At 44.5% G+C, this 15,022-nt stretch overlaps 1 protein-coding gene and 2 long non-coding RNA genes across 16 annotated transcripts in view; 1 reads left to right on the top strand and 2 right to left on the bottom strand.

Moving 5' to 3' along the window:
• PIEZO2 (piezo type mechanosensitive ion channel component 2) overlaps positions 1 to 15,022 on the bottom strand; it is a 432,356-nt gene that overhangs the window by 305,848 nt on the left and 111,486 nt on the right. For 7 of the 14 annotated variants that reach the window (XM_084508357.1, XM_084508358.1, XM_084508361.1 and 4 more), the window contains exon 1: positions 3,842 to 4,137. The exons of the other annotated variants lie outside the window; for them this stretch is intronic. In XM_084508357.1, the coding sequence (XP_084364483.1) occupies positions 3,842 to 3,905 (64 nt within the window). In that variant the 5' untranslated portion in view covers positions 3,906 to 4,137. Of the gene's footprint in view, positions 1 to 3,841; positions 4,138 to 15,022 lie in introns of those variants that run through there. 14 annotated transcript variants of the gene reach the window in all.
• On the top strand, positions 3,716 to 13,800 carry LOC311431130. The gene is made up of 2 exons (XR_014689262.1): positions 3,716 to 3,876; positions 12,030 to 13,800. It is a non-coding gene; the product is annotated as an uncharacterized lncRNA (long non-coding RNA).
• On the bottom strand, positions 6,609 to 14,268 carry LOC311431129. The gene is made up of 4 exons (XR_014689261.1): positions 14,203 to 14,268; positions 7,205 to 7,383; positions 6,972 to 7,098; positions 6,609 to 6,845 (listed from the first exon to the last, which is right to left on the bottom strand). It is a non-coding gene; the product is annotated as an uncharacterized lncRNA (long non-coding RNA).

Raw genomic sequence — 15,022 nt, 5'->3', positions numbered from 1 at the left:
GCATTCTGAAAATACTCTTTAAATACATAATTTGAATAGTATTTGCATACCTGCTAATGATTCAGTACAGGTATTTCCCCTCCAAAGCTCTCACCAATACTTGTTAATTTGGGGATAGAAGCCAAAGAGCCCCAAGCACACTGGAACCTATTTTTACCTTCCAAGACAGAAAAAGCACCTTGGTCTACTTGGCCATGCTCATGACGCACATCCAACAATTGACTGCTGTTAAAAAAATATTGCGTATGCTTTTAAAATGTTCAACGTAACATCTGTTTAGGGCCTGAGTAGATGATCATTCTGATTCATTCAATATCTCTGATGAATCACACACACTGAAAGGAGAAATAAAAGCAATTCCCACTATCTACCAGGAGTTCAAAGATTTGGCTTGAAGACAAGTGAAAACTTCCAATTAATAGCTGAACTCTGTCTCCTACAAGAAGTCTTTGAACTATTTTCTTCTTACCTGCTGTCACTTACCAAACACTAATGCCTGTACTCATCCCCTAAAACAAACAAACAAAAAGCACCACCACAAAGAAAAAAAAAAAAAAAAGCATCCTACATTTCTTGCTTCATCTTGGTCAAAATTCCAAAGTTCAGAAAAATAGTGCAACTTCTGGGAAGTGCTTGGGCCAGGCAGCTAACTTACCAAAGCCGATTTGCTGGTAACGTGCAATCCTGCAGCATCAGTCAAAACCTAGAGAAAGCTGTTCTCTCTAAGTGTTCTTTATTTCAGGCATCCCATTTGAAAATAATATTTTCCTTAAAACAAAACTAATGAATTGTGTGCAAAGTAAAACAATTGGAAGCAGAATAATCGAAAATTGTTTTCAAGTGATGTAAACCACAACTTTGTGGTTCAAGTCTTTATAAACCAAGGAAAGCAATTAGCAAAAGATTGTTCTGATGTTTTACTTCAGAGACAGACAAATCACGTTTTGCACATTTGAAGTTTATATAAGTAACAAAAGAGAACAAGTTTATGCTAACTTCTAAGGTTTAAAAAAAAAAAAAAAAAAAGAAAGAAAGAAAGAAAGAAAGAAAGAAAGCCCACCAATTGCACCAAAAGCTCTTCTACCCCCCTTTTCTCACAGGTTATTATTTGTTTTTCCAACATTGTACTACCAAGACACAGGAAAATATCACATCGCACTAATCTTACTGAAAAAAACAACAGATCCAAATCCCTGTCTTATTGCAGAGCACAGTACTTCGTTTGCAAAGAGGTTTCACGATCCTGTGAGTTGTCCTCTAAGCTCTAGGTTCACATCAGACTGAACGTAAGATTTTGTCATGAAAATTACATGATGGTGGATCAATTTTGAGGTCATACAGCTACAGGCAACTTTTCAATCTCCAAAGTCATTCATTTTGCACATTTTAAATTTCCTGTTTTCACTAGCCGCTCAACACACATCATTCTTGTGCTTTAAATGAAGTCATCTAGGCTACCCTGCACAAGATGACACTTCAGCACTACAGATCTGATCTTAAAATATTCTGACAATGAATTGTGTTTTCTCAATTACGTGACATTAATCCATGCTTGGAAAGTATTTAATACCAGCAAATATTAAATACTTTATTTGAAAAGTAAATAAAATTAAATACTAAAATATCAAGGAATTAAAGTCTTAAACATTTTTAAAGACTCGTATTTCAACTTTGCAGATGTGTTATTTTTAATGAGTTTGCCCCAGCTGCTATTCCCTTCCACACACCTCGTCAGGGCTCTCCAAGCTAGTTAGAAACCCAAAAGCAAATTCTACCATGATAAGAAACTACAGCAATCCATCATTTTAAATCACACACACAGATCCTGAATAAAATGCAAAGCTCCACTTTTTGGCACAGCTGCACACATCTACTGCCCAGACAGGAGCAGAAGACATAAGGCATCACTCTGCGCAGTGAGTCCTTGTGGCAGCTTTTCAGCTCCGGATGTAACCTCACCTTAAGTCATACAAATAACCATCATTCTGATATATGAACTCTAAAGAGCCTTTTTCCAGAAGCCCACGAAGCACTTCCTTGAAGCTTTGGAAAGGAGGAGAGCATTGGCTCGGGAATCGCTCAGGTGCAGACACAGAAGTGGAGCAGTGAACTAGCTGAACTAGGCTTCACCTCAGAGAACACTCTGCTAAGGGTTTGCAACAGGAAAAGGAGCAGCACCTATTGACATAGCACATTAAGGCACAAAAAAATGAACAAGATCACTAGGTCCAAAACCTCTACAGAAGGGTTTCTGTTCATATGCAAGCCAGGAAGTTCCTCCTTCAGGGTTTACATTTCGATTAATCTTCACATGAAGGTGACTTAAGACCATAAGCAATTTTTGACATCAGCTCTCATCCATGGAGGTCTTACTGCAATGCGAAAGTACTTCTGCATTACCGGGTACCAGGAATCAGGATGGCAAAACAATTTTATCTGAACTTCTTGTGATACAGAAAGAGATTGGCAAGAACCACAACATAAGCAAGCACCTGACAGGAAAATCCCTCTACTACTGTAATACCTCAGCTAGCTATTATGGTATAAGAGACATCAACAAAACTCCCCTCGACACAATTTAACTTCTAGAATCTTTCCTTCTCCCCACATGGCTTTCCAGCCAATTCATCCTCATCCACAAACCACTCATCTTTAATGAGATTAAGGAAAGCACGGACAGGGCCTGACAGGTTTCAAACACAGGGGTGCCCTTTGCCTTGCCCTGGCATGGGGGGAATGCCTGGTGACACCACCCTTGGCATTCAGCGCAGCCTGCCTCCTGCCCCATCCACCACCCAGCTCCAACCACACGCCGGCCGTGTTGATGCCCACTCATACCACACCGATGCAGGGATGGATGGCCACGAAGCTGGTGGGATCCCACTCAAAGGGGCCTGGGGAACCACAACCCAGCCAAGAGCTGGGCCAGCCACCTGCACAGGGGCCTGGGGCTTCAGAAATGGGGTGTAGGCACTGGTCATGGGCTGCAAAGCTGCCTCCGTCACCCCCTCCGTCCCACCCTACCTACAGCCTGCACTCGTAGGGCAGCAGCCAGTGGCCTTCTTCGGGGAGGATGCTGAGGACACCCTGGGGAGGGGCAGCGGGGGGCACCCCTCAGGGAAGGAGATGCTGGGATGGCGAGGCCACAGTCAGGCCACCACAGGGCTTCTCCAGGGCCAAGTGGGGGGCCCGGGGGGGGGTCTTCCCAGCCCCTGCTTGCCCCCTCCTGCCCTGTGTCCACCCCAGCCAGCAGCAGCCTGAGCAGCAAGCGCAGCACTGGAGGCAAAGCTCATCGTCCTGCTGACCGAGCAAGCAAGCGGTGCTTTATTTGAAGTTGTATTTTCGAATTACGCGGAGGGCACGGATTAATAATATTAGCATATCCACCCACGGCTGGGCACCGCGGCTCTACGTCCAAAAATAATCCCTGCTTTGGCCAGCTGCCTGCTAAGTAAGGCTCTTTAACAAACTGAAATATCAATCTATAAACAAAATAATAATAATAATAAATAAGAAGAGCAACCAACTCCCCCCCGCAAAGCTCCGCGAATTTGGGAATTTGGGAATTTCCCAAAACGGCCGCGAACGGGAGCGGGGCGGCCGCCGGGAGCCCCCCGGCTCCGGCTCTCCCGTCCCGGCAGCAAAATCCACGGCCACCGGCGCAGGGAATAGCAACGGCGGTGTAAGGGATAAGGAGAGGGTTGGGGAAGGGGGAAGGAAAGTTTGTTGCGAATATAAAGCAATCCGGCAGCAGCCGCCGGGGAGGAAAGCGGAGCATCCCCAGAGCAGCCGGCCCGCGTCCCGGGGCCGGAGGGACAGACAGACGGACGGAGGGACGTACCGGCAGCCAGGCACACGGGCAGGAGCAGCCTGAAGGTGAGCCCGCACAGCACCTCGGTGGCCATCGCGCCGGGGCGGGTGTGTTTGGAGGGGTCTCGGCCGGCCGTCGAGCCGTCCCTCGCTGCGCGCCACCGCCGCTCCTAGGTCCCCCCGTGCGCGGAGCCGCCGCGGCGGCGGAGCATCGCCCGTCCCCTCCTCGCCTCCGTCTCACGCCGCCCGCCGCATCCCCGTGCGGGCACACACACACACGCACACACGCCCGCCCCCTCGGGGCTCCGCGGCGGCGGCGGCGGCAGCAGCAGCGCGGCCCCCTCCTCGCCCGCCGCCCCGACGGCGCGCCCCGAGCCGCTCAATGAAACGGCCCCGAGCTCCGCCCCGACGGGGCCGGGCCGGGCCGGGCCGAGCCGAGCCGGGCCGCCAGGGGGGCGGGCAAGGCGCTGCCGCCCCCCGCCCCCGCCCAGGTGGCCGCGTTGCCCGCACCCGGGGCTTGGCTTTTCCTCCTCCTCTGTGTCTGTCCTTGCTTGAAATTTCTTCTGGTTTTCCACTTTTTTCTTTTTTTTTTTTTTTTTTAATTATTATTCCTTTTTTTTTTTTTTTTTTTTTTTTCTGGAGTGGTTTTCTGTAAATCGCCCGCTTCCCGCCCCAGGTTGCGGCAGCGCGTTTGGGTGCGCAAAGCAAATTGTCGCCTGGAAGGGAAAAAAAAAAAAAAAAAAGAGAGAAAGAAAGAAAAAAAAAAAAAAAGAAAAGAAATAGGTCTGGAATGCATCTGACTTTTCTGGAAAGCTTCTTCCCCCGCGATGGTGTGAGAGCTCTGTGGGTTTAAAGGGGCAGTTGGCGGCTCAGCTGGCGTGTCCCCGGGTGCGTGCCGAATAACCCTAATAGTTTGGGTTGTACAACGATGCTACAAAGGAGAGAGTTGTTAATGGTATTATTAATGCAGATGAAAAGGCCACTTAGTCTTGGGCAGTATCTCGCAATTCCTCCCACTTAGACGAGTCAAGTGCAGACAGAAGCCCCTTGTTGCGGGAGCACCCTCACACAAGATCTGGAGCAAGAGAAAGCGGGTGCCGTGCCCCTGTGGTGCTGAAATCCCAGGGCTCATCCTTGGTGAAGGACCTCAGCCAGGCTTGCTTCAAGCCTTAAATATGCTCTCGGAGTCCTGGCTTATTGACTTTTTTACTTAAGAATCTTTTCATGTCCTTTTTGTTTATTTTTATTTATACGCTGTTTGTTTTTTTTTTTCTAAGAGTCATACAGACACTGCCCTCTCCACCTTCAGCAGAGATCCTGCTGAAGCCCCCAACAGCAGGACACCCGTGAAAGGATGCAGCCCGAGGCCATGGCTCTCTCCCTTTCCACATCTCATCCCTCTGTGGCTCACCCCTGCATCTTCACCGCAAACTAAGCCTGGGCACTGGGTTCCCAAACAGCTGGCATGTGTTTCAGCACGCAGTGGCCTTTGTGAGCTTGCCGAGTGGCCCAGTCTGTAGGTGGCAGAATATGAGGCTTGCGTAGTGCTCAGCCTGCTAATGAACCATCTCACCAGCCCCTGGTACAGCCAGCCCCAGAAGTGCTTTTAAGAGCATGGGATCTGTCCCGAGAACAAGCTGCTGAGGAACATCTCTCTCCTTGCCCTAGAGGCCACAAAGCAAGCAGTCAGGACAAACAGTCTGTGTGTAGGACACATGCAGAGCTGAAATATTCTGTCTACTTTGGCAGCACATTTTCAGGTATCGATTGGCTTTTTGTTTGTTTGTTTTTATTCGGTTGTCCAGATTCCCTGAAGCAAGGATAAAGTATTCATTACTTTTACAGTATGGTTACCAAATTGGTTTCTCCTGAAACACGGCTATTATTCTAATGTTTGGGAAATAATTAGCCAGTTTTCGATACTTACCGTTGACAAGGTATGAAAAGTGGAGTTACAATGCATGTATTGAATGGCTCATTAACTTCTGCGAGACTGCTGATCTGCTGCAAAATCTGTGCAGCCGCAGTGCCACCTTTTGGCTAAATCGCCTTTTGTGTAAATTACAACATTTCTTCCCAACAGCTGCTGGGAGTTAACTGTTTGCACACACATCGTTCTGGTAGGACGACAAGACATCCATCCTCCAACCCTACCTCTGTGGTAGAAAGAAGTACAAAAAATACATCACGGCCTTACTGATGAGTGCGTACACGTTCAGTCGTCCAGCTGTGGGCAGGACCAGAAAATGTGTTATCCTGAGAATTGGAGGAGCACTATTCACCAGCATGGAAACAATAAAGCATAGGATTCTGACTAAAATACACAAAACAGAATGTGAAATTGAAGTAAGGGAAAAAGTATCTGTTGAATGAAATGTATATAAAGCGACTCCCAGTAGAGAACCATGTCTAGAGGATAGCCAGGAGTTTATTTAACTGATAACTGTTTAGCAAGTGACGTGGAAAGCAATTTCAAGGCAAAGCAGAAGAGCTTCTTCTCCTTCCCTGAGGACACACCACTTAGTGAAAGCACATTGTGGGCCACACAGGGTTTTTTTGCCCTCTGCGAAGCAGAGGAAATTGCCAGGCTCCGAGAACCGTCCTGCGCACAGCACACGTGTTAGCAGTGATCTCACCACTGAGCAGCACTTTTTTCCCTTCCTTTCAGCTCCCAGGACCTAAGACCCTCACCACCAGGTGTGTGACACCCACCTCAGGTGAAAACATTTCAGCACTGGGGAGGATGAGGAGGCCTTGCTGATGACAGGGGAGAAAACAAAACAAAACAAAACAAAACAAAACAAAACAAAACAAAACAAAAAAACACCTTACATTTATAAAAGAACAAACTCCAGCCACAGAAAGCTTTGTTCCACCTTACCTCATCACTTTTCTTGTAGCAATAACTCGGGGGAATTTGGGGAAAACATTGTCTCTGCTTCATCCAATATGCAAAATGAGTTGCAGTTATCAGAGTTCAGTGGCCAAGAAGAATGTTGGGGAAAAAAGTCCAGTATATATTGTGTCCACTGATCCTATTAGGTAGAACGTAATCAATCACTATTGCTGATTTAAATTCACTGCATTGACTGGCTGTCTTAAACAGCCCTGCCCAGAAACATCCTTTTATCACTTCAACTATCTTATTTCTTTGACTTCACCTATAGAAAGAAGAGGTAAGGCATTAAGTCCCATCAAAGCAGGAAAAATTCCTGAAGCCTTTTCAGGACAACCATAAGCTGTTTTGTATTTGTTATTCTCACGATACGAGAGTCCTGCTTTGGGGACCTGAGGGGAAGAAAATGACTAACATTTACAGACATGATTAACTGGAATGTTTTGCCTCTTGATCCTTGCTGTCTGAGTCTACAGCGAAACATGGTACTCCTCCTACCTGCTCTGGAAGCCCTTCTCATGATCAGTCCTGGGAGCAGCCAGAGCAGCAGCCTGCATACCAGGAGCCATGCCAGTTGGTTTTTCAGCTTGGTTCGCAGTCAGCTCTGACTTAAGCTGTTATTTGTTCACTTCCAGCATGCAGTCAGCTAAACTTCAAGATAACATGCAAGTTCAGTTCTGGTTCAAGAAAAGTTAAAAAGAAAAACAATCAAACAAACCACAGTTCAAACCTCTTTTGTGTTCAGAGTCAGTTTAACTTCCCTGCACCAGCCCTAGGTCATACTTATTTTATCTTCTTAAATGATGAGCTTATCTTGCCTCACAATAAGGAAATTCATTCCACTCCAACATATGCTGAGTAAGCACCCTCAGAAATATTCACCTGCCCCAGCAGAACAGGCAGTTAGTTCCCTATGAGCCCCAAATTTCTCCTCTGTTTGATTTATCTTCCGTTCATTATCCCACAATTTCACCACTCACTTCAGTTGACTGGCCACAGGGTCTGCAGAAAGCTCTCTACAATCAGATGCATTGCTAAAGGTCTGACGTTTTTTCCCTGCTGTCCTTTGTTAAGCTTCCCTCTTCGTGGCACAGAGTCTGTCTAGAAATTTTGTCTCGTGCAGTAAAAATCTGCTGATAGAAACCTTTGTAATTAAAATGCTAATGTTGACTGCTGGCCTTGTTCTGCATGGTTATACAACCTGACCGGTTAGAAAGCAGACAAACATTATTAGCATTACCTCAGAGTAACGTAAAACACAGTAGGAGAGATCTGTCACACAGAAGCAATCCTGGTTTAGTCACATTTTGTAGGACACCAAACCCAGCAAAATATATCCAAATGATACCTCGAGGTGCCATTAACTGTAGCTGCAGTAAGAATTTAAAGCTGTTCCTGATGACTGAACACTTCCACATGTATCAGAAATGAATCATTAGCATTCCTAATGAATCATTAGAAAAAATGGCGTTATCTTTTTTTATCTGGTGGTCGGTGCAGAGGACTAACAGGACAGGGCTGCTGGCTGAACCACTGGAAACACATCCCAGGGCTCCCCGCATGCATTGCGTGACTGGATCGATACCGCAGAGGGCTCTTGGAGATCCATTAATGAGGGAGGCTGAAGGAGGAGAAATAAGAGGATGACCTTCTTGGGCAATTGTGACATTTCATAGCTGTGAATCTACTCAGATCAGGAGGAATTATGTTTGCTCATTTCAAATCAAATAAGTTACAGCAGTTGAGCCATGGTTGTGTCTGATTGCAGATTTCTTTATTTATTTTGTTTTGGTGGAATAACAAGTACAGGATAGTCCCTGCAATGGAGTATTATTAGCAGTGTTGATAATTTCTCACTAGATTACTAGTAATTTAAGTTTTCAGAGGCAGATGATGCCAAGGAATTTTAAGCACCATTCCTCGGTGGTGTAAAAAGAAAAGTAGAAAAAATAATTCTAATTCAATGTGCCTGGTTACCTGTCTGTGTGTAATTACATTTGAAATGGAAAGAATTTTGAAAAAGATTGTCCAAATTCTGAAAGAATCATTTAATAAACAACAAACTATGATTTTTTTCCCCTGCGTGTTAAGAATCCAAACACGAGCAGGACTCTCAAATAACAACCAGGCATGTCACATAATTAAAACTGTCTAGTATAAGATCATAACTTGTTGAAATTCATTTTCAATCTGAAGAAACCACAAGCAATAAACATCCTATTCGTCACTGAATAGGAGTTAACCATTTAGGATATTTGTTAAATGCATTTTTATTTCAAGTGTAGTTTTAAGAAAATTTTAAAACAAGACTGGAACCATGACATGAAATACAATTACTCTTGGTTATATTCTGTGAGATTATTGGCTTGACTCTAGCTAATTGTAAAGTGATAACTGTGGGATGCAATGAAGCAGTTCCAAGACAGTCCTACGCAGATTGCTGTAAACACGCAGCTATGCAGTAGATCTGAGCTAGCTGGAATAAAAACATAAAACATTTCTCTGGACTCCTTTGGTAATGGCTGTAAACTTGCTCTGCTGTTGTGGTGATGTAAATTACATTCGGTTTGGTAGCCAGGGAGAGCCGGCCCCTCACATCACAGGAGCACCATTGCAGTTTACACTTTTGCTGGCTGCATCAGCTCAGACCAACAAGAAATGAGGCTGAGCAGATCCCAGAGCACACTGAACCAAAACCAGAATTCTCTACGGGGCAGTATAACAGTAAAATAATAGATTTATGACCCAAGTGAAAGAGCAGACATCGCTACACACACCTGCATTTCAGCCAGAACTCCTTCCTCCAGCTGAGCCTACGCAATCAAGGAAACCACCAGCTCCTCCAGGTCCTTAGTTCAAGGCCAGTTTAGGCTGACTGTGATTGAAATGCATCATCCCTGACAGCCAGACAGTGGGCAGCCATGTCCCCCCAAATGCTATTCCTCACTCTCTTGGGGCTGGCAGGCAAGGAGCACTCCCTTTCAAGGAGATGCTGAAATGCCTGAGGGTCTGTTTTTGGCATCCCTTCATCCCTTCCACCTTATGCCCCCCTGCCATTCTGCAGAACCTGCTACTGCAAACCACTCTCTCAGAAAGGACTGGAGAAGGACAGCCTCTCCTCTTTCTTCCCTTTAAACACACACTGAAAAAGTCCTTTTGAACGGGGCAGTATTCAGTCTCAGTCATTGCTGCTGCAGGCACTTTACAGGGAAACAAAAGCATTAGAGACAATTCTGGTAATGGAGAAAGCGACTCAAAGATTGCAACATCCAGCATGGAAGTATATGCTTTGATGCCCTACAACTGCAAGGCCTAGAAGAGACCATTCAACTACTGGTTTTATTTGCAATATTTCCTATTAACACAGAATTCCTTGCACACTGTGGACACAGTCCTTCCTCTCTCCCCCTTTCTCATTTTCCATCCTTGCAGAATGAGCCTTCATAGGAGCTGACCTTAGAAACTACAGGAGAAATTGGGCTGGGACAAGAGGGGCAAAAGGAGGAGAAGAGAAGAGAATGGCTTTGTGTGCTTTATCCTTGTCTCTGGTAGGAAAGAGGGAGTCAAGAAATAGGAGAAGCCAGCGGATGAATAGCTCCAGGCAAAAGAGAGAAGTACCTGGCAGGGTTGCTCTGTGAAGCAGCGTGCTTTTAAAAATAATTTTTTAAACTAACATATTTGGATAGGGGTATCTGTCCCCAGAGCAACCAACAATGGAAAAACAAGTAACAATAATTTTCCATTCCAATGACCAGTGCTATAATTAGATAATAACGTTAGAAATTTAGTCTACTTTGAGGTGAAAGGTGAAAGTCATGCACACTGCCTGACAGCCACAGAAAAAAAAAGTCACTCTGGTAATCGACTATTTCTGAGGTCAGATGGATATTGCTGTAGTGGTGAAAATTCAGCAACTCTGACGAGTTATCACTGAGTGAAGGAGATAGCTTCGAGCTGAGCTCTCAAAAACCCTGTCACACCACCAGCTGGACAGATAGCCACTGCTCCCAGCCTTGGCGGCCTGGATGATGGGCATGGACCACAAGTTCCCAGCCAAAGAGTCAAAGCTGGCAAAGGGCAAGCCCCTCAGCTAATGTGAGATAACCTGTAATGCCACAGCTTGTAATACATCTTTTTCATAGCGCAAGAGGGTAAGCATGTCTTAGAAAAACATTGCATTCATTCATAAGAGAAAGAATGCCACTGGAAAAGGAATATAAAACTTACGCAACACATGACTGGAGAGCAGAGGATGTTTTTTAGCTGATCTGATGGCAGAGGCACCATAAAAATAAATATATCTGCATCCAAATTGCAGGGCTCTGAGTTTGGATCTCCCTGGTCTGGCTCCAATACTCTAGCACCATCTCATCAATCCTCAGCCCTCCCTCTTCCTCAGCCTGTGTTATCGTCCAGGCAAAAAGAAATCCAGGTACATGGGCTGGAAAAGAACAGTGGTGTCTTCCAGTTACAAGTGGCCAGGGAAAAAGGGATGCACCAGCACCATAGCAAGACCTAGATCATGGGATCAAATTGTTTTCAAAGAATCCTAATTTATAGATTTTTTTTGCTTTAAAAAAAGCTCATTTCTAAGCCTTAATTCGGACACCAGTTTGATTCAGCATTGTGCTACAGACTGAACAATAAAAATGCAAAGAATCTAAAATATATGGTCTGAGGTTCGAACTGAGACTTAGATGCCCTGTTGATGCAGGCTTTTAACCAGGGAAAATATTTTGTATCCCACACAGGCATCCCCAAACTGGTATCATAAAAAAAAAAAAAAAAAGGCGGAACTTCAGATGCAGCACTATTTTTAGTGTTTCGTAGCTAGTGGAGGTTCCTTTCACTGCTTCTGAGACTTTTGGATCATTATCCAGAGAAGTCAAACTTTCCATTTGCGTTATAGACAGAGCCTAAACAAAAAGTTTCAGATTCCATTCTGGGAATAGATACTTTACTCTAAGCATTAAGGATCCGTACCCACTCCGGTACCTTTTGTTATGCTAACCCATTAGCTCTGTGTTTTTGTTTTCCAATTATATTTCTGCCCTCAAAATTACAAAAATCTTTCTGAAAATAAAATAATAGTAACTGAGCACACTGCTGGGCCCACCCAGTAAAAATAGAAATGCATGTTTTGATATATCAAGTGGATTCAATTTGTGAGTACTGTTCATTATCACTCACTCTGGGGTCAAGTCAGGGGAGCACAAGGGGCTCTGCAGTATCAGACACTAATATTGTTGTGCAGTGCTCTGCTTGCATGGGGTTTATAAAACAGATGCTCAGGTTTGTTTTTTGTTTGTTTTTCCCTCTGCAGAGGTGGGTGCTGGCATCGAGGCTTGGCACACGTGGCAGATCCATGAAGCACCTGACTGCAAGTGTCACGAACTGCAGCAACACAGGCATAAGCTGCTGCATCCATCCCGCTCCTGCAGGGCTTGTATGGGTGGTTGCCAGCCCACACAAAAACAGGCACACAGCATCAACAGTGAGGCCAGAGCATCTGCTCCACCACACCTTCTGAGGCGCTTGTGCTGCTGCACAAACAACTGCCCAGATGTTGACTTCTTTGATTATTGAAGGGGACACCCATACAGACTAGATCTGCAATCAATCTGAAGTAGGAATGCCCTACAGATATTTTCACCACTCATCTTGGGAGCCCAATCTATAAAGTTTACAGAGAGCAGCTGGCACCTCCAGAGGGCAATCCAGAGCATATAACTATGTGGCAGCTGGGCTCTTATTTGGGGAGTGCGGGATTTTTCTCTGACGGTGCTCATCTCTCCCTCCACTAACTCCTTAGCAAGACTAGGGAGGTGACAGTGAGCCTATCACAGGCCCCTATAGGCAGAAGGGGTGGTAATTACAGCAGACTGCCAGGAACCCCAGCTGATTCACAGTAGCATCTATTGCCATAATGTTTTCCATCATTATAGAGCCCAAATACCTGACATTGAGCTGTGCAAATACCTCATTTTCATCCTTGTCTTTCTTTGGTCAACTCAGCTCAGATGGAAAATCAGCACATCTGCCACAAAAAACTGCAACAGTGGAGGACAACAGGTTTTGATCATCCCACAGCAAAATACACAATTAGTTTTGACGTTAAGGGAATTCCTGAATTTAGAGCCAACTTTCCTATTATGGAAACCTCAGCTCTGTGGTATAGCATTATCTAAGTGTGTATTTTGTCTGGATAAACAGGGTGATTATTGTAATTTTTGAAAAACTATGCACGGACATTCGGAAGACTGCAAATGGTCAACATCCCACTGATGAATCTCATCATGTAATTCACATTCAATTCCTCTTCATATTCAGAAAAATCCCAAGTGATTATGAAGATCACAGTCACATTTTAACTAAATATCATTTATAATATTCTGTAATCAAGACAAACAGGTTGTTTGTACCTTTTGGCCTTGACCCCCTCATGCCTCTAGCACTACGGTGAGATATCTGACTGATGTATTTAATCTGAAGTGAATGAGTCCATTCAAATCTCACACAGATTGGAGGCAGAACTGAGTTTTATTGTTCTTGGGACAAGGAAGAAAGATCTGCTCCTTTCCTTACGATGAGGGTGCCCTTAACTCCTCACGTCCCTTACACATGCAAGCATACCTGAGAAGGAAGTCTTTCCTCTTTTTCCAATCCCTTCTACGTATCTGCAAAATACTCACAAGTTGCTTTGCAGTGGTTACATTTCAGGCTGTTCTCCTCTCCCTATTTTTCATACCCTTATCAAAGTGGCTTCTGTTCATTTGCAGAGTATGGAACTGAAACCTATGGGGGAGGATAAGAACTCTGGCTGGGATTAAATTTTTTAACAAACATATGGTGCATGTCTTTTTGCAGATGAAAACATGCTAGATAAGAAGAATGGTCATCAGTTTCTATTTCAAGAAATGTTTTCCCTTATTTTTTTCCTGTCTGCTTTGTTTTTAAGTTTCTCCTTTACAAAGAGAAGCTTTTACAAAAACATTAATCAAGCAGCGCATTGTAGAACTTAAAACAGCACAAAAAGCTGTGAAATTACTCTAAAGCATCTTTCAATAATAAAGCAGCTATTACCAGTATAAAAATCATGGCTGGTATAGTTATTAAACCACAGTTGTGGGGAAAATGCCTTGGGCTTAATTCAGGTCTCCCATTTAAGCACGCACTTTCAAAGCACTCTAAAAATAGGAGGCGAATTCCCTATGTCCCATGTTTGGTTTGTACTTTCCCTGCACACAGGCTTGGAGTATTTAGTGAAATGCATGTTTCTAAATTAGTGCAGAGCTTGCAGATCCCAGGGTTTACTCTTACCTGAGAGTAAGAAAGTCAGGATCAGCATACTCAAGGCTGAAGACCAATTATTACAAGCCAATTCTTCCCTCATGGACAAACTGATCAAGCACTTGCAGTCCTTTTGCATGTCAGTATGAAATAAATACCACCTGAGTGCTATTGCATATCTAGGAAGGGAACACACCATTCCTCACCTCTGCTATGATCTGGCTCGTTTGCATTGGACAGGATAGGATTTGCTTCAGGTCTCTGAGTGTCCCCTCTTCTGTACTCAAATGCAGATTTGCAGCTAACGCCCACCTAAGTGCAGGTGCCAACCATTAAGGCACATGAGTAGCACAGGGGAAGGAAGAGTGTCTTCAAGCCAGAGTTCAATCTCCAAGCGAACAGCTCTGGGCAATTGCGCCTATCCACAGTAAGCTGCTGTGACAAGGCACAAAAGATGCTGATGTGACCAGAAGTCATACTGTACCAGCCATATTTGTACCAGGGCTGCAAAATCCAGGGTTACAGTAAGGGCTACATTTATATTCCTGTAGAACTTTTACTCAGAGACCATCTAGTCAAGATCACAAGACAGGAATGGTTTAGCCTTGACATCACTGGGTAATTCTAAAATGGAAAAGGGTTTGTTGTTTTTCTCCTTCCCTCAGAGAATTATTCTCAATATTTTTAAGGAACTGTCATTTCCTGTAAAATAATGTTTATGGTGGCAGGCTCTCAGTCTTTCTGGTATTATTATTATATTTTTTTTCACAGGGTTATTATTTATTGTAGCTGTTCTTTGTTCTCTTTTCTGACTTGGGGACACAGGGCTGCCCCATGCTTTTTAATACTGCACAGATTTTACAGTAGAGTGGCTCTGAGTCACTTCAATCTATTTTAATAGATGCTGAAAATGCCATCAAACCCTGGTGTCCATTTAAAGAGATTGAAGTATGAACATCAAAGGAAAAGGACTTTGCCTCTTTCCATGCACTTATCCCCATCTCACCATTCCCCCCCCCCCCCCCA

This window comes from Aythya ferina, assembly GCF_964211825.1.
Source record: "Aythya ferina genome assembly, chromosome: 2".
Classification (NCBI taxonomy): domain Eukaryota; kingdom Metazoa; phylum Chordata; class Aves; order Anseriformes; family Anatidae; genus Aythya; species Aythya ferina.
The sequence above is the reverse complement of the archived record's forward strand: the minus strand, read 5'-3'. Positions and strand labels throughout refer to the sequence as shown.